At 34.5% G+C, this 19,784-nt stretch overlaps 3 protein-coding genes across 5 annotated transcripts; 2 read left to right on the top strand and 1 right to left on the bottom strand.

Moving 5' to 3' along the window:
- Nucleotides 1-92: 92 nt before the first annotated feature.
- On the bottom strand, nt 93-8,219 carry LOC102619539 (protein ANTI-SILENCING 1-like). 3 transcript variants are annotated; one of them, XM_006465335.4, is made up of 12 exons: nt 7,519-8,219; nt 6,732-6,900; nt 6,449-6,634; nt 6,147-6,293; nt 5,810-6,063; nt 4,594-4,620; nt 3,349-3,441; nt 2,097-2,175; nt 1,862-1,952; nt 1,267-1,375; nt 1,016-1,132; nt 93-462 (listed from the first exon to the last, which is right to left on the bottom strand). In XM_006465335.4, exons 1-12 carry the CDS (start codon nt 7,846-7,848, stop codon nt 448-450), a joined length of 1,617 nt encoding a protein of 538 aa, XP_006465398.2. In that variant the 5' UTR covers nt 7,849-8,219; the 3' UTR covers nt 93-447. The 3 variants fall into 3 exon arrangements, with proteins under 3 accessions (XP_006465398.2, XP_006465397.2, XP_006465396.2); XM_006465334.4 differs by having other exon boundaries at nt 93-429; nt 5,810-6,042; nt 7,519-8,210; XM_006465333.4 differs by having other exon boundaries at nt 93-429; nt 7,519-8,208.
- A 7,057-nt stretch (nt 8,220-15,276) lies between these two features.
- On the top strand, nt 15,277-16,468 carry LOC112499577 (probable disease resistance protein At5g63020). Its single transcript, XM_025102739.2, has one exon. It carries the CDS (start codon nt 15,291-15,293, stop codon nt 16,359-16,361), a length of 1,071 nt encoding a protein of 356 aa, XP_024958507.2. The 5' UTR covers nt 15,277-15,290; the 3' UTR covers nt 16,362-16,468.
- Nucleotides 16,469-16,626: 158 nt separating this feature from the next.
- On the top strand, nt 16,627-17,823 carry LOC102628663 (probable disease resistance protein At5g63020). Its single transcript, XM_025100581.2, has one exon. The coding sequence runs from the start codon at nt 16,627-16,629 to the stop codon at nt 17,821-17,823; it is 1,197 nt and encodes a 398-aa protein (XP_024956349.2).
- The last annotated feature ends 1,961 nt before the right edge of the window (nt 17,824-19,784 follow it).

Raw genomic sequence — 19,784 nt, 5'->3', positions numbered from 1 at the left:
ATGATTTTATTTATTTTTTAAAATCTTGCGCAAGAGGTTGATGAGGCAACCATGCCTGAAGTTTACTGGGGACTTCACATTTGTGTTCTGGCTGAAGTTAATATAAACTATTACAAGTCTCCTTCCAAAAAACTATACAAAAATTGAGGCATGATAATGCATTCGTGAAAAGGATTCACGTACAAAGTTCTTTTCTTTTTTCATGGGTGATGCCCATCTACCGTCCAAAATGGGGACACCCTCGTATTGTATGCCTCTCTCCTCTGGTACGCAAAATCCAGAATCCTTCCCGCAAGAAAACAGTGGGTGCTTATGACGCAGTTGGTCTTTCAAAAGTTACTTCAACCATCTTCACGACCCCACTTGTTGCTGATTGTTAATGATCAACTTCAGCTGGCTCCGCAGGTGCCGTATCTCCCTTTCTTGTTTCTAGTCAATGAGGTGAAGTTAAAAGATAAGCACCTAGAGAAAACCAGAAGGGGAAAAGAAAAACAAGATACAACAGAAAAGAATTACAATATATGTAATGAAATATATAATATTAGAAGGTGACCCGATACATCAAATTACTTTAACAGCTAAGCCAAAGGGAATGGAACTGGGTCTGAAATTAATTGCAAGACAATTACCACTATTCAATACATATTCACATTTACTGCATATGACAGACATGAGGACGCACAATAACCGGAACAACACAATGCACAGAAGATGCAGAGAAGCATCTGGGAATCAATTGCATTCACTGCACATGTCATCTGAATCAACTACTCCATTTTATCAACATTCAAACTCAAGATTGACTTCACCCTCCTCGCACTCATATGTAATGCACTAAAGAAAAGACGGATTCAAATGGATGTGAGGGAAGAAGGCTTGGGAGTAAGTGCATGCAATTTGGCTCTGTAGGGGGTAGTTCGGTTGCATTGTGCATGCTTGTGCATCTGTTCCTTATATGTGTATAATCGCAAAACAAAAGAAACAGAGATGCAGCTTGAGAGATTCAAAAATGAACCTCATATAGTGCCTTCCACCATACATCTGCCTGCTCCTGTATCAAACGCCACTGGGCAGCCATCTCATGCTCAATAGTATTGGGCTGGGAACAGTGTGATGTTGAGACTGCCTTTTTCTGGAAAATATTAAGGACCAAACCAGAAGGATAAGAGTATAGGACATCTTTTAGGCTAATGGAAAAACAAACAGTTTAATAACAGATGAATGATTTCAAAGTAAGTAAAACGAAAAGAAAGAAAGATGAGTAACCATATCTTGACTCTGCTTCTGCCTAAGTTTGTGAAGGGTTAGATGCCCAGTTAATCTGGTGGGCCGTGTCCCAGGTACTACCAAAGTTGTTCTGCTACCAATTACGGGCCTGCAAATATCAAACCAGAATGTTGAATAAAATCAAAAACTTTGAATTTGATATTGAACTGCATAATTAGGGAGAATCCTCATACAAAAATCTACTACTGGTTTTACAGTCAAAACGGCTCGTGAAATGGCCACCTAAAATGTTTCGACTCTGCTGTTTGAGCGAGAAAGAATCTAAAAGATGCATCACACTGAAACTGGACCCTCAATCAATACATCAACTAAGAACCATATGCGTCAAAAAAGCAAGTCCAAGGAATCCATTTGACCTATGCAGGCCATGTCAATCATGTACAGTCCTTATTTCAGTAAGAGCTTGATGATCCAATAATCAAAATGCATTTTTATTTTAGCCAGGACCCAAAATAGTAAACAAACAAAGAGAATTTGAAATCTTCCAGTATTTTAAAATAATGAATTAACTGCTAGACCATGAGAATCTTATTGCAAAAATATATAAAGCAAAGAAACAAGTTGCTTAAAGTACCTCCCATCTGCTACGATTAGGCATCTGCTCATTAATTCTGATTTTGCAAAATCAGCACGATCTTTGGACTTGAATATGACAAGAGCTTTACCTGTTTCATATGTATTGAACAGTCTACATGAATGGGTACATGTGAACTTTCCCAGTATTTAAGTCAAAGATCGACAACCAAGCACAGCATGTGACGATTAGATTAATGACTCTGAAGAAAATACAGAGCCACAAGATGATATACCATAGTGTGGGTTGGACAAAGCACTTCTTTGTAGCATTTTCGCCTCAACTTTTTCATTAAATGCTTGCCAAACCAGATCCTAAGGAACAGATAAGCAATTTATGACAAAAAGTAAGAGAAGAGAGTATTAAGATACAGCAATTTAGATAAATCAGATTATTTATAGTTAAATACATTTCAAATGATTGAGAGTTTCAGATTTATATTTAAATAGACTTCAAATGACTGAGCATTTCAACATGTTTGAGATATATCAGCCATTCAAAGTCTGTTAATCCCGCGTTGTGCAATAAGTTTGTATATAATTGTATGAATAAATAGCTAGTTGCTGGCATCAGGCTGTTCCAGATCCATGATCCTGAATAAAATTCAAAGAATAATTACTACATACATCCTATTGCCTACTTTGCTTCAAAATAATAGAGTTTCTTACCCATGAAATCCACTGCGAAAAAGCACAATAGAAAAGGAGGTAAAACGTCATAACTTAAGTTACATAGAAAAGGGATATCAATTTTACAAGTGTCCACATTTTGAATTTTTAAAAGGGTAAAAGCTTATTTAGTCTCCGTATTTTAAGATTAGTGTCCATTTAGTCCCCGTATTTTTAAAAATACCTCGAAACATCCCTGCCGTTAAAGTATTGATACCCCTACCGTTACTTTTTATTTCTTTTGACTTACTTTTACAATATTACCCTTTTATAATAATGTTTTTGTTTGGACATTAATAAAAAGAAAATAATTAAATTATCAATTTAACCCTAAAAAATAAAAAAATTATATTAATTTAATTGTCAAAAATTGCATGCAAACTATCAAGTGTGCAAATGGTGCTTGCAAAAAAATTAATATAATTTTTTTATTTTTTAGGGTTAAATTGGTAATTTAATTATTTTCTTTTTATTAATGTCCAAACAAAAACATTATTATAAAAGGGTAATATTGTAAAAGTAAGTCAAAAGAAATAAAAAGTAACGGTAGGGGTATCAATACTTTAACGGCAGGGATGTTTCGAGGTATTTTTAAAAATATGGGGACTAAATGGATTCTAATCTTAAAATATAAGGACTAAATGAGCTTTTACCCTTTTTAAAATTTTAAAGTTCAACAAAATTCATCAAAAACATACAAAATTTCTGCATGAAGAGTTATGATTATAAATTGTTTTAAAAAAAAGTTATGATTATGAAATCTGTAAATGCAAATTTCTTCAAACAAGAGCTATTAAAATGGAGAAATATAACAAATACCTCTACTTCAGATGATGTATAGCATGGATCCAGATTCCCAAGCAAAACAAGCATGCCTGATTCATTGGCTTTCTGCAATTTTTCCTCCCAAGTCTGAGAAAGATATGTATAACAAAAGAGATACTAATTAACAGATGAGACAACGCAAATCAAAATTTGAAATTGACCATTCAAAGTTACCTAAATCATCATTCAAATACTTAAGCAAAAGTAGTTCATATGGTAAGTTTGATTCAAAATGAAAAAAGGCATAAATCAAAGGATTATGATGGGTCAAATAAAGGAGAAGAATCAAGAGAGAGAATTGGGAAATCATTCTGATGATTGTGATGGTAAGATCTCAATTCACCACAATCCCAAACAAACTGTCACCTATAATAAAAAGCCAGTCATACAAGTTGCTATACAACTATCCAAGAGAACCAACGAAAAATAGGAGGGACCCAAGTATGCATCAATCAAAGGAAATTCAATCAAGGCCATACCAGTTGATTTCTTCTGATTCTCTGTCAAATGAGCCCAAGAAATAACTTTCCTAATTGTGAATAATGAACCAAAAAAAGAAAAAAAAAAAAACTGCCAGTGTTGGTATCTCCTTGAAATTACTCACAATTATTAAACTTCAACGTGCTTTATATGATTATATTTTTCAAACTATCTCATTCAGGGGCATCCTAGAACCTCTAATATACTCAAATTATGTTCTTCAGCAAACTGTTTGAAGAATATAATTTGCTGTTTTATGAAAGATTTTATTCCCTTGAATCGAGTTAAGATTGAGACCGTCATGCAATTAATTTAAGATGGACGGCTGAAGTAGAGAAGCTGCAAAGAATTAGTGTATATGACCAACGAGAAACAAATTATGCACAAATGAACCATCTCTAAGGTTAAATGCTGAGACCAATGTAGACAGTGTGGGAAGAAATGAGAACAAACTCATCAGTCACGAAGAAACTCATTTACAAATTTTCTGATCCAAAAATAAAACCTAACAGATGAATGACAAACTTGAAAAGAACCTTATGTGTTATGAACCATCTAACTAATTTCTAACAATGAGTGCGGTTGATTCTGTTTTCTTCCTCTTCTTTAAGATTCCCAAAACTCTAGTTTATACGCATGAGGAACTTTAAGTACTGTTTTTTATGACAAAAAGATCTTAATTAAAGAAGAGCAGCTCATTGTTAATTTAAGCAGAATAAAGAGAAATAATAACAGTATGTGCAGGAATTGACAACTCACTGGTGTCTTGAACCAACTTCTTCTGTCCTGCAGGTACAAATTAAAAGATATTAGAAAAGTTACCAAAGTCATTAATAAAATTATGAATGCAGATTCAAAATTTTCTGAGTATGAGCATTCACAGGCAAGTTATTACTTTGCTTCTGACTGTCACTGTAGACTAATACTTAGAAAAGACAACCCATTTTCCTTTTAATTTTTTATTTTTTTAAAGTGACAATCCAGTTAATTAGCTAAATATCTAAGAGCAATCCAACTTCTCAGGAATTACATGGCCACTATCAACAAATAATTCACTAGAACCATTTATAGAAAAGAACAGGTTTCAACAAAGATGATCTTATCATTTATCAAAGGAAAAGTTTAAAGAACAAAGAAAAAGAAATATGTAAAATTTATGTCCCTTAGAAGGAGCTATTACTTTAGAATTTCAGTCAATCAACTTGTTACTGCATAAATTCTATTGTTGTTACCTTTAAGCTTAAACTTTTACTTCAAATGGCAATTAACATGGCCTAAGAGAACATTTGACTTAATGGTTTTTGTATTGGAATCCCCTCGAAACTGATTCATTAAATTTAAATTCACACAGAGCAAAGTAGACTGCCTATATTTGTTATTTGGATCCACTTGACAAGTTTTTTACATGAGCCTAGCATTGCACAAGAGCACAAGTGTCAAAGCTTAAGTATTATTGTTTATGACTTTATCTTCAAACTTAAAACTTTTTAGTCAATTGACAACTAGAGGTGTAAAAAGACCAGGCACACCTATGGGTATGGGAGGCCAAAATGGCGCTCACATTTTCGTGCACATTAGACCAAATGGGCCCATGTAGAGTCCATTTTAGGCATTGGAGCCCAAATGGCTCGACCAAGCTCAAACTTTTGGCATTATGGCGCAATGAGCAGACACATGGGCTAATGGAAGTATCAATAATTAACTAAAAGTAATTAAAAATTCTCAATAACTGCAGTTAAAAAAAAACAAATAAAGAGACATTTTGGTGATTTAATAAATAAAAAAATTATGAAAAAAGGAAAAGCCAAGTGTTCGACAAGTCATGGATATTAATATGCTAACACACCATTCCTCATCGACCTCTTAAGAGTCAACTCGTCATAAATACAGCATGAATTGAGCCAAATTTTTTTGGGCCAGCTAGTAAGGCACGTAAGATCTACACCTATAGACTTAACATAACTTATAAGCTTACAGAATTTGGTCTTCTTGCCACTTCTGGAATTAGGCTGTCAGTTTTGGAGTCCTTATTCTGGACAAGCTCATCAAATTCCTTGCTTACATTCCCATCCTGAAGAAGCTTTCTCTTCTTTAAAGGCATATCTGATGCACTTGGCTGTGTAATATCTTCGAGCAATCTCACATTAGCTCTAATATTAGGCTTCAGTGTCGCGTCATCAGTTGAACAATGCCATTGCTTATCCGTACCTGTTACAGCATTTCTTGAATCTGAACAAGTTGCAAACAGGGTAATTTAATCTAATCAGCAAATTAAAAATAATACATGTAGAGAAGGCATCCTCAGAAATTACCTTTCATCGTTGGGCTCATTCTAGCTCCTTTATCAAATCCTAAATTGCCAGACACATTTGGTTTTCCTATTAACACGCTAATTTTTGGTTTTTTACTTGGAGGGTTAGCAAGTGCTTGATCCTTTCTCTTGGTAAAAGAATGCTCCTCTGCACTCATTAAAATTGAGGGACATAATCAACGTTCTTGCCCACTTCATATGCAGCTGATATGAAAGACTACTATGCCATAAATATTGAATTTAGGAATCATACAGAACCAATCATCTCTTACTGCTATATAGGAAATACATTAATTAGCCAACCTTTTGCTTCATCTCCTTTTTCTGCAAAATTCTTCCCTATTTTCGACTTTGCAACAGGACTTGTTGGCCTTGATGCCGTATTTTCACTTGGATGATACCGTTGCTTTTCAACACTAGCAGCTGTCCTTTTTGATTCTGAAACTGTAGCAAGTGCTTTATCTTTCTTTTTGTTGAAAAAGTTTTCCACTGTGTGCATTCATATTAGTTGAAAGCATATGAATTGTGAGTACTCATTAACATTTGCAAATAATCATCAAGAATTCAAATATACAAGAATTCCAACCTTTTACTCCAGCTATTTTTTCTGGGAAACGTTCTTCTATTTTAAGTTTTGCAACATCAAAAGTTTGAGAAAATATGTAATCAGCTCTGCACAACTCTTCATTAGATACTAGAGGATTTCTCCGGTCATTTGAAGCACAGAGCACATTGCATTTCCTAACAATTGAGTACTGAAAAAGGAAACACAAGGATGCAAAGTAACATTACAAAACATTAGCATAGTATAGATCACTACCTAGTTATGTAGTCTAAACGGGCAAAAAGTTGATCAAAACAGATTAGTTTGCGTGCTACATGTATAAGCGTGAAAGAGCCCTTCTAAGTCATGCTAGTCCAAGAGAATTCATTTTGAAAATTTCGATCAACAATCATGGTATTTCGGTATCCTGGCTTTAAAGCCTCAGCTGTTCTGAAATAAAAGCTCTAGATGTGAAATTAAAAAATTATAATTTTGACAAATAATAATAATAATAAAGGCATTTCAGATTTCTCATTGGCAAGCTTTTACCGAACACTCTAAAACTCTAGTAGTTCGAAAACCCCGGCTCACCAACAGTAACACCAAACAGCGCCTAAATAAAGGCGTATTTAGGTATTGTCGTAAGCTACAACTCTTAAACTATTTAGTAAAACACTCAACAGCGCTTACTTAAAACTACAGCTCCCCGACAGCACATCGATGCAAAACAGACTCTAAGTTAAGTTTAAGTGGCATATATTATTAAAAAATATTCAGCAGATAATACAAAATCAGAAACACACGATCATTAGAAGAATTTGATTATTACCGGAGAATTGATGTTGTAGAGTCCCTTGCCCTCGCCGGAAGCTAAGAGCAACTCGTTCGCTTTTGGCCGATAATCATCCAGAAAGTTACGTATCTCCGTCGGACGAAAATACCACACTATCTTCACTCTCTTCTCCTGTTCCGGCGTCTCGTACATCCTCACAAGCTTACCGACGTAAGTCTCAAGGTCTCCGTCACGGTAAAGCACTACGGAATCGTACAGAGAATATTCTTCGCCGTCGTAAAAGAAGGACTCATAGAACCGAAAATCACTATTCTTGCGTCCAACGGATTTTTCTATACCCCATTTAAACTCACATTTGGTTGACATTTTGAAAAAAAGCTCAAGGCTAGCTAGCAGAACAGAGATGCACCAAAAAGATGCAGTTTTACGCCGAACGGATTCCTCATTACTTGATAAGAAGAAAAGTGGCGTGGCAGTTGGTTTTTTTCTGTTTAAAGAGTGTTAACGTGCGCCCGCTGTGAAGATGAAGCGAGCAAGGAGTGGACTTGAAGTTGGGGAGAGATGAATGAAAGTGAAAGTGAAGGTGAAGGTGGAAGAGGAAACGAACAGAGCTAAAATGCGCAGTGTGTGTGTAAGTACGCGCACGGAGCAAATAGGGGAACGTAAAGTGCCTGCCGCTCCGGCTTGATTTTGATATTTGACAGACACGCAGAGGACTCAGAGAGAAACAGCATACGGTTTTTATTTTTGACGGTCGGTCACGCAAAATTCCTCTTCTCCCACGCGCGTCTGGCTGGCGCGTGTGCTTTACTTTATTGTCCGTTTTCCGTCTTCATTTTTAGATTTTGAAAAAAATTATTTGATAAAAACTCAATTTCAAAAAAAAAAAGAAAAGAAAATATTTTATTTTTTTAAAAAATTATTCCCCCTACAATTCTCAATTTCTAACGTGTTCTTGTCAGCATGAGAAGGTGAAAAAATAATAAAATTTTATCATTTAATAGTGTTCAGATTGTAGAGTATGATACCCTTAAGGTATTATCGTTACATTCTAATTAGTATTTTAATATTCCAAATAAAAATATTATAGAACAATAATTTTATCCATAAAATGAGATTATTTATTATTTATTAATACATCTTGTCTTTATTTAAAGGATGATTGTCGCCCTCGATACCTTAAGTAAAAAATATTAGTAAACAGTAATTAGAATGTTGTAACATTACATGTGATATATTATTATTGGGTTGTTGTGATGTTTTATCTTTAGTGTAGCTAAGATTTTCCTATTTGAGATATATAATTGGTCAAGCAAGAACCCCAAATGACGGAATTTTAGCTTTAAATACCCATCCTTACATGCAAGGCATCAAGAAATCAGATCTATTTTTGGGTACTATGATTATAAGTCAACATTTGACCTGAACTTGAGTTTGGAACAAGGGCTTGACAGCATATGTAAAAGTAAAATAAAAAATCTTGATTGCAAGACAGCATCAGATTAGTATATATCATATCTTGTTCATATTTTTAACATAAAAGAAACTTTAAAGACATATTCATGTATAGTTGTATTCCCCTTTCATTATTTTTGTAAATTCTAGCATTTTCATTATCGTATGAGTTCAGTCAACACTATTTATTTTTGGTCATTTTCAATTGCAACATTCTTATATTTTGTCATTTTTCTATCAAATAATAAGACAAATACAAATCTACAGAAAATGATTGCCTAGTCCTTTGATCATTTCTAAATCATGAAGTATCAATAATGCCAAAAAAAAACTTGAATCTCATTATTCCAATTTTATCACGCTAAACAAAACCTACCGAGGCTGCACTCGCATGCATGTGCGGATAAATGGATTGATGGGTTAGAGTTAGTTTTTGTCAACGGAAAACATTAGAATTTTTCTTTGATATCAATTTATGTTATAATTTAGTATGTACCATTTGGGTTAGTGATGATTGAGATTAAGAGTCTAAGTATGTAAATGGAATCTAGTCATTTGATAGTCTTTCAATTTATAAGGGGTACTATTGTCACGACTTGAGATTAAATGCACACTTGGAATTCAATTTTAATTATTGAAATTTCACAAATTCAAGGGTCTAAAAGTTATGTAAGAACTTACTGTTGTAAAAATGTATTGCCACATGGAGTAGTGCTATGTGTAGAGAAAGATAAGAAAAATTTATCTTCTCTCTCTACCCACCCACTCTCTCTTCTCTTTTTTTTTTTCTTTATTTCTCCCATCTTTCTGCACACCAAATATTTTCTTCCCACAAAACATAACCCATTGAGTAATCTTTGATAGTCAAATCAATTAGAGTTTCATAACCAAACAACTCCAGCCTAATGGTGGGAACTGGGAACCTTCTTTATTCATGTTTGACTATAAATCAAGACAGATGTAATGTTATAAAAACATAACATATTAAGGAGTCTTTAAGTTAAAATTTAATTGATTCAAGGATCTAAAACGTTGTGTAAGAATTGATTGACGCAAAAAAGTAGCTCCACAATGTGTAAGCCGCCAAGTAATCTTTTAAGCATGTAATAAATAATCGATCTTTCAGAAGCTAAAAATGGCACAACGCAAGTGGATGGATAGAGATTTATACACAGAACTATTTCTCTATGTACGCATTGGATCGTTAGGGGTACAAGTGTAGGGCACGCGCGATGGGTGTGAGTGAGGGGTGTTCATAAGGCGGTGTTGAAAATGCGCGGGCTTTGTCCGGTGAGGGGGTCACGTCGTCACACGACGTTAATGAACGCGCGCGACGAGGGAGTGGATTTAACAAAATTGTAAACATTATAATTCGGTGAATTTAAAATTTATCGGCAGTAATTATATTATTTAAAAACTGACCAAGTAAAACCAATTAAAATTTCAAACAATTCTTTGGGGTCACTTTGGAACTCTGTAATTTTTTAAATAATTACGATTAACTATATTATTAAAGTAATTAATTATAAAAAAATCAGTTAAATATTTAATAAAATACTATAAATTTAAAAAACAATCGACTATTTTTAATAAATTTTAATGTTAAATTATTATACCAAGATAAATAATTAAAATAGACATGATATTAAACAAAAATTACTTAATACTTATACAATCATACATGTACATATAATAATATTTTTTATTGTGTATATGTAATGGTTGCTGACTAAAAAGATATATATGTTATCAAAAGAAGTGACCATTCAGAATCAGCCCAAATTAGCAACTGAAAGGATAATTTTGTATTTTTCTACACATCGAAGAAAGCAAGTGATTTGACAAAAGCAACTCAAAAAATTAATAATTCAGTCTTGTCGTTGAAAAGAAAAAGCTTCCACGAGACCGAGCGTTCATAAACTAAATTGGTTAATTTTGGAATTAGAGGCATTGGAAAGAGAAAATTTTGATGCTAGATATGGAGATTGTTATTTTATCAAATAAGCAAAACTGCTAGTTGCCAAATGAAAAAAGAAGATCAATTTTTAATCTTACTAGTTTCGTAGCATCAGGATGTCTATTACGAGAATAATTTAGCACTCATCTTTGATTAAAAGCATAGAGAAATAACGTGTTAGGTTTAAGTAATTAAATTGAAAATAATTAAAATAAGATCAACTTAATTAATCTCACAAGTGCCTTTAGTAGCATTAAGACGTTCGTTATGAAAAATAACTCATCTTTGATTAAGAGGATGAAGAAATAACCTGTGTTTTGTGAAAGTAAATTTGCAAGTTGTCAAAGGATTTCGGGGCGGGGGGAGATCAATCTAATCTCAATAGTTTTAGTAAAAATTTATGTTAAAGGGTGAAAAAAAAAAATAATGTGTTAGGCATAAGCAAAAAATGCTAGCCATCAAAGGGGATAAAGGTAAGAGGATATGTTTAATCTCATCAGTTTTAGTAAATAGTAATATATGCTTTACGACATGGTGCAAATTGATAAAATAATTAGAAGTCTGTCAAGATCTTCATACTATAAATCATATTATTTATCGTATGCGCTTAATTGATTAAGTGTTTCATTTAACTATTTTTCAATATTCTTTTTCAATCAATCACGTGACGCGTTCGACATGCATGACCTATATGATAAGTTTTATTTATTTATTTAATTTTTTTTTAGCATGTATTCCTTTTAGATGATTTTTCTTACACAATAATTTTTTTCAAATGTATTCAATTTATTCCTTTTAAGTACTTACTATTCCATAACTTTTTTTTAATCAATTATGTTATATATAGAAGATTTCATGAAACATCTCAACTAAACTGATAACTAGGAAAGCCATTGACCTCTTTGAAAAGAGCACGCTGAATATTAAAGTGCGCTAAACAATCAACAACATCATTATACTCGCTAAAAGCATGAGTAAACCATTGAGAATTTAGAATTTCATGAATGAAGATACCACAAATTTTGAAAATAAAACCAAAAAAAAAAATTCATAACGTATTTATCAAGTAAATAGTATTATAATATGTGTGTGTATTCCAAAATTTAAAAAATACGATGGTGCTACAAGGTCGTTCAAAAAGTGTGTCATTCGATTACCATTTTTAACATCAAGAATGTAATAGGTTGTTTGAAAAAAATAGAAAGAATGAGAAATTAGGACCCAAGTGATTCCCCATTTAAAAAGAGAAACTTGAAAGTTCTTCAATAATTAAGCACGTTCTTCAATAATAGAAAAATTTAACTCTTTGCTAACCTATTTTTTCTTAACCTTTTTTTTATCAACCCTGGTGTTTGCTATGCGCCTAATTCGCGCGTTCGATACCTGTAAATCGATCATTGACCCGCACAAAGCCCAGTGGTCCAATAATTTCTAATTTCATGCTTAAGTGGACCCAAAACACTTGTTACGATTTCATAGTGAGATCCGAATTGTATGGGCTCATAGCCAACTCCACTGTAGGGGATCATAGCCCTCAATGAAAGTCATGTAATTTGGGCTAACAAAAGAAAGCTCAAAAGGGTTTATCTCCCAAAACCAAATCCAGTTAGCTCCCTTGCAATAGAGTTTCATGTATATTTTTGGTTTTTGTTTTGCAAGGTGACTTTACTCTCATAATTGCCATTTGTCGTTGTAATTACTAATTTCAAATCGAAAATAGAGACCAAGCACTGATAACTATATAAATACACACACACACACGCATCTTACGATGCTTGTAAGGTTAATTAAAAATAAATGGCCACCCATGTATTGATCCTTTACCCTTTAAAAAAGATGACTTCATAATCTTTTTGTTCGTGAAAGGGCAAAAAGAGTCATGATCATGTGATTAATTTAATATGAAATTAATCGTGACACAACAAAATGAAGTACAAGTTCATATAAAGACGCCTGCCTTATAATAAAAATTTCCCCAGGTATCCTCTTAATTTTTGTTTCTTCTTCCTTTTCTTTTCCTATCATCCATAAATTGACAAGCGAAAAAACTAGTCAACATATTACATAAATTTCTAGGAAATCATGGAATAGTTCCACCGCAAACATTCGTAGTTGAAGCCTAGGGATTGATAACAATAACTCAATTTAAAGATTAATTTGGAAAGCACAAAGTTTAATTTGGATAAGGTGATTTGGCTCCCAAATGGCTTTTTATTTATTTATTTATTCTTTTTTTTTTTTTTATGGGCTCGCATAAGGCTTTAGGCATAACTAATGTGATTGGAAGTCATTTCATGGAAGACCTGGGGTAAAATTTAGCGCTAGAAAAATTTATGAAAAACAGAATAATAAAATTTGCTGTAAAATAAGGTGATTTGTTAAAAGTGATTTCTACAAAATTTAAAGAACGCGTCTTTATCTAACTTTCTTCGATGTCAAATCTAATTCATCATCAATTGTATAAGAAAAAATTTAAGGGTTAATAAAATAATAAGTATCCAAGTCCAACAAGCTGTGAACTACAACAATTGATAAATAATTTTTGTTTATGCATAGAAAACACATGTAGCAGTATTTTGTCCAAAAAAAAAAAAAAACTGTTCTAAAAAGGCACTGTCTGGGGCCAGGTCAGGTGGAGACTTGACAGTAGGTAGTGCTAATTCCGAATGGATTTTGTTGGCTTTAGAAACAAGTTCTTCTTTAAATGCTTCTATATCTGAAGAGGCTATAAAAACATTGTCTTATTCTAGTACACCAATCTTGCTAGATTGGGCACTGTCTGGGGTTATTTGGATTTTACTAGAAGAGGAAGAAGAAACTTCTATTCTATCTAGTTGTTTTCTAATAGTTTTAACAAAATTTGATTTTGACTCTTGAACAAGCTTTTGACTAGTTTTCGAAACCTAAAAAGGTTTGAAAATAGGCTCTTTAAGCTTTTTGTCAGAATCACTAGTGCAGTGGCTCCTTCAAGAATCCATTCGTCTGGGAGATTGACATCTTTCCATTGGATTGGTTTTGGAATAACGGTGTTGGCTTTAGACAGGTCAGTCTGCAAGAGAAGAGTCTCATCTCTTTTTGACTAAAATTTATGTTGCGTGCTAAACGCAGAAATCATGGCTTTGTAAGAAATTTTATAAATTAAGGCAACTGGGACAGATCCCTCAATCATGTGATAATTATGGGTCTTGATTTGCAAAATCATGCTTTTTAGAATGTTTTTGTCTTTTAGAGAAATTGTTATGTTCGGGTAACAGCTAAATGAGATGGGACCTTTACAAAGACTTGATTCTATACTACTTAGCAAAGAATCATCAAAAGAGATGAATCGCCCATCTCTTAGGACATCAAGAATAGAGGTATTAATGCCTTCTTTTGTTAAGGGTTTTATACCAACTTGTATTAAGCCGATGTAAACATAATTAAAATTCTTATCTTTTAATTTCTTTAAAGAGTGTTCTGAAAATAGATGAATAGTTTCAAATGGCTTTGAAAGGGTTATGTCTCGTTCTTCAGTTTTTATGACATAATCATTTTTTAAAAAATCAAGCTTTTTTGTTTTGTAAATCATTTCTTTAGAGATCTTTGGTAATTCCCAATTATCAATTGCTTTATTAAAGTTTTCAATTACAAATTCTTCCGAATTCACAACATTTTTAGAATCACTAATTCTTCCAGAAGAAGAGCTAGAAAAGGACGATGCTCTACAGAGTAGAGAATCCATGAGTAAAACCTATATTATATATATATATATATATATATATATATATATATCTATATTCACGAATATAAAATTCGAGGGAATCAATGTTAAAAACTTAAAATTGTCCAAACACAAGCCTTCCAAGAAATGATCATCAATCAAAATTTGGAATTTTTTAGAATACCTCATATGTATTACAACTAACTGATGCATGTATAAAAAGTGTAATTGAATTTAATATAACCACTACTTATATGATGGTTTTTTAAAATAAATACACACATATCATAACATTATTTACGTATTGTATAATAACATGATACTTGTAATATATTCTAGAATTTCTCCCGAAAGTTGAGCCGAGGCATGTTTCCAAGAAATGACAACAAATTTTAAATTCGACACCGGCTCATTGATAAATAGAATTACAGTTTCCAAACGAGCCATCTCGTCTTTGGCCCAAAAGCAAATTAAACTTTTCTTTATCGCGCATTCACCCCAGCCAGTCCTTTTCGCCTTCGTTGAGATCACACCATAGGAAGCGTTTGCTCACCATCATTCTCATGTGATGACACTGTTTCACACTGCCTAGATTGCACTGTTATTAAAGCAGGGTATGTATGTCATATCCAAGAAAATCTTGATGCCTTGCAGAAGGAATTGCAAAAGTTAATTGAAGTAAGAAATGATGTGCAGATGAGGCTTATGGTTGCTGAACAACAACAACAAATGAAACGGCTGGAGCAAGTGCAAGGGTGGCTTTCAAGAGTGCAACATGTGCAAACTAAAGTTAGAGAACTGACGGGAGAAAGAAGCGGAGGCTTCTGTTCCATGAACTGCTTGTCAAGCTACAAGTTTGGAGAAAAAGTGGTCGAGACATTGCAAGATGTGCAGAGCTTAAGGAATGAAGGGAATTTCAAAGAGGTGGCTCAAGCTCGACCACTACCAGAAAATCTAGTTGATGAAAAAGCTCTTCCGCCAATATTAGTGGGCTTGCAAGATTCAACTAACCAAGTTTGGAGATGCCTCATGGAAGAAGAAGTGGGAATTCTTGGCCTGTACGGTATGGGAGGGGTCGGTAAAACCACCCTGTTAACGCTAATCAACAACAAGTTCTTTGACACACCAAATGATTTTGATCTTGTTATTTGGGTAGTGGTGTCTAAAGACTTGCAGCTTAAAAGGATTCAAGATTGTATTGCGAGGAAGATTGGTTTGTTTAGCAGGTCATGGAATAGCAAAAGTCTTTTAGAGAAGGCTGAGGATATATTCAAGGTCATGAAAAGAAAGAAGTTTGTGTTATTATTGGATGACATATGGGAGCCTGTTGATTTAGCTCAAGTGGGTTTACTTGTTCCAAGCGCCACACGTGCATCTAATAAGGTGGTTTTCACAACTCTTGAGTTTGAGATCGGCGGCCAAATGGAAGCTCACAAATCCTTCAAAGTAGAGTGCTTAGGATACGAGGATTCCTGGAAATTATTTGAGGTGAAAGTGGGAAGAGATACCCTTGATAGTCATCCTGATATTCCTGAGCTTGCTAAAACTGTAGTCAAGGAATGTGGTGGTTTGCCACTTGCTCTAATTACAGTCGGTCGAGCCATGGCTTCCAAGAAGACACCTCGAGAGTGGGAGCATGCAATTGAGGTCCTAAGCAGTTCAGCCTTTAAGTTTTCTAGCATGGAGAAAAAGGTACATTCTTCTTTGAAGTTAAGTTATGATTTTTTGGCCCAACGATGCATCGAGATTTTGTCTATTGTATTGTAGTTTATTTCCAGAAGATTATAGAATTTCCATAGAAGACTTGATAGATTGTTGGATATGTGAGGGGTTTTTAATGAATATGATGGAATCAGAGCTCGAAATCAAGGATATTCTCTTATCTGTACTCTGCTTCATGCATGCTTATTGGAGAAAGAAGAAGAAAATTGTGTAAAAATGCATGATGTGATCCGTGACATGGCTTTGTGGATTGCATCTACGATCGACGAGAAGGAAAAGTTTTTGGTGCTTGCAGGTGTAGGATTACAAAATGCACCAAGGATTACAAAATGCACCAGGGATTGGATTGTGGAAAGAGGTTACAAGGATGTCTCTGATGCAAAATAGAATTCGGAGACTTTTAGAGTCACCATCATCTCCTCATCTACAGACTTTGTTTCTCGGTTCCAATGATTTGAATGAGGTCAATAGAGATTTCTTTCAATTTATGGCATCTCTTAGAGTTTTGAAGTTATCAGATGGTAGTCTACCAGTCCATTTACTGACTGGAATTTCAAACCTGGTTTCATTGCAACATCTTGATCTAGCAAGAAGTAAAATCAGAAGATTACCAATGGAGTTAAAGTACTTGGTTCATCTTAAATGTTTGAATTTGGAGTTTACACGTCTCACTAGAATTCCACAACAAGTAATATCAAATCTAAAGATGTTACGAGTACTGAGAATGTATGAATGTGGTTCTGATAAACAAGAAGGAGATAGCATTTTGATTGGAGGCAGGGAAGTTTTGGTAGAGGAAATACTAAGTTTGGAACACTTAAATGTGCTGACCGTCACCTTGGAAAGCTTCTGTGCTCTTCGGATGTTGTTGGACTCTCCTAGGTTACAGAGCCTTAGCACGCCATCTCTCTGCCTTAAGCACTGCTGTCAATCAGAGTTGCTTGGTGTTCAATCAACGTCGGTCCCTGTTTATTCTTTAGCAGGTTTAAGGCATCTTCAAACACTTCATCTGGAATACAGTGATTTGGAAGATTTAAAGATTGACTATGCAGTGGAAGTACCAAAAATCCAACAGACTCGTGGTTTTCATAGTCTCCAAAACATTTGTATAAGCTACTCCAAATTGAAGCACCTGACATGGCTTATTGTTGCTCCAAATCTTAAGCATGTTCGGATCAGTAGTTGCCTGGATTTGGAAGAAATAATCAGCGTTGAAAAATTGGGTGAAGTTTCACCTGAGGTGATGCACAATCTGATCCCTCTTGCAAGAATTGAATATCTTATCCTAGAGGATTTAAAAAATTTGAAGAGTGCCTTGCCTTTCCCTCATCTGAAAGAAATCTCTGCAAGGGGATGTGCAAAGCTTAAGAAGCTGCCTCTTGATTGCATCAGCGGATTGGAACATAAAATTATTATTAAGGGACAATATCACTGGTGGAAGGAGCTGCAATGGGATGATCAAGTCACTCAAAACGCTTTTCGTCCCTGTTTCAAACTCACCATTTAAGTTGTCTGGTAGATGCTTCTCCTGGGTGTGTGGTGCGTCACTTGTTATTTTCATGTGTTTGTAATGTTGACTCTGTCCAATTAATGAAATGTTCTCTAGTTGAAAATTGCATAAATAACCAACAGTTTTTTGATTTACAAAAAATAACCCGATTTTATTTCCTGTTTATATTCTAGCAGAACCCTTTTCGGACCAAAATAGCCTCCAAAACCATACGAACATCCTTCTTAACAAAACTCTCTTTCGCTTTTTCATCATCAGACCATCTTTTTTTTTTTTTTTTGAAAAGAGATTTCAATTAAATCAATGAAGAAAGGAGATACATCACTTGTGAAGGGTATGAACCCTTCCACACAATAGTCTCGCGTTTCTTTAGAGCTAACTTAACTAAAGAGTGGGCAATAACATTACAAGATCTAGGCGTATACTTAATACTAACACACTCGAAGTTTTCTGCTAACTTCTGAATTTCTGAAACAACCCAATAGATCTCGGATATGCTGCCCTGCTTGTTGTTAATTAAATTGACCACACCTTGAGAATCTGATTCCACGATTACAGCCTTCACTTTAGCTTCTCTCGCCACCAACATACCCCATTCCATAGCTTCTGCCTCAGCATAAGAAACATCTTCATGAAACTTGGAAATCTTGATTGCAGCTGCTGTAACACGCCCCGAATCATCTCTAATCACTACCCCCAGCCCTACAAGATTCTTTTCGAAGTTGATAGCTGCATCAATGTTGACTTTTACAAAGCCATCTTGAGGGGGATTCCATGTCTGAGGAGGTACCCTCTGCTCTGTTTCACTGCAAGCCTCGACTAAAGAATGCACCCTCTTATAAGCTGCAATCATAACTTCAGCTTTAGCTACCATAATTTGGGGGTTCTCCCTTTTTCCTTTTGAATAGCAACTGATTCCTAGCATTCCATTTTACCCAAAAAGTCATTACCAACAACTCCAGGTCAGCTTTGCTTCTCATTCTTTTCATAGCATGCAGCAAACTTAAAATATCTTGACTGTGAGCTGCATTAATATCATCTTCAAAACAGATTAGCCTCCATACCTTCTTAGCCGATTTACAGGCCACTAGAGCATGAAATACATTTTCCATTCCCATTTTACACACTTGGCAAGTGGGTTCCTGGATTATCTTTTTCTTCCACAAATTCTCAGCTGAGGGGAGGAGGTTTTTAGCTGCCCTCCAGGTAAAAATTCTGATCTTTTGAGGCAAAGCAAGAGACCAAATAATATTCCATTCATTTTTTGAAGCCGCTGAGCTTGAAGGCATGGCTGGAAACTTTATTTGGAGAGCTGTCTGGTACCCACTTTTAACCGAGAACTGGCCATTTTTTCCATAATGCCAAATCAGCTCATCCTCCCTCGGTCTCCTAGGCAGAGAAATCTTAATAATTAAATCAGCATCCATCTTGTCGAAGTGCTCATAAATCCTCTTCTCATCCCAGTAGTTTGCCTTATTGATTAATTCAGAGACCATAGCATCAGATGGCAAAGTTGGCTTAAACACTGGCTGGAAAGTTGAAGGCTGTGGAATCCAATTAGCCTTATGAATGTGAATTTTCTGACCATTACCAACTCTCCACCTAGAGCCCGACAAATAATTTTCCTTCCCCACAGAATGCTTCTCCAAATATATGAAGGGTTTGAGCCGAACTTTGCATCCAAGAAATTTTTTGATTGGAAGTACTTGGCTTGCAGGACCCTTGCCACCAACGAGTCTGGACATTGCCATCATCAGACCATCTTAAACACTTAAAACAAACTACAATTACAACCAATAAATAATGATAACAACTAAAAGAATTAATAAGACAAAAACGATTTAATGTAATTAAAAACGCTCCTGTTATAGCGCCCCTATTCGATTACAGATGAACTTTAAGTTTGAGAGTAGATTTGTAGAACTGTTATGGTACAAGGGAAATTTGAAAGAGAACTT

The sequence above is a fragment of the Citrus sinensis genome, chromosome 7 (genome assembly GCF_022201045.2).
Source record: "Citrus sinensis cultivar Valencia sweet orange chromosome 7, DVS_A1.0, whole genome shotgun sequence".
NCBI classification, from domain to species: Eukaryota; Viridiplantae; Streptophyta; class Magnoliopsida; order Sapindales; family Rutaceae; genus Citrus; species Citrus sinensis.
This window is presented reverse-complemented; position numbering and strand designations above follow the sequence as displayed.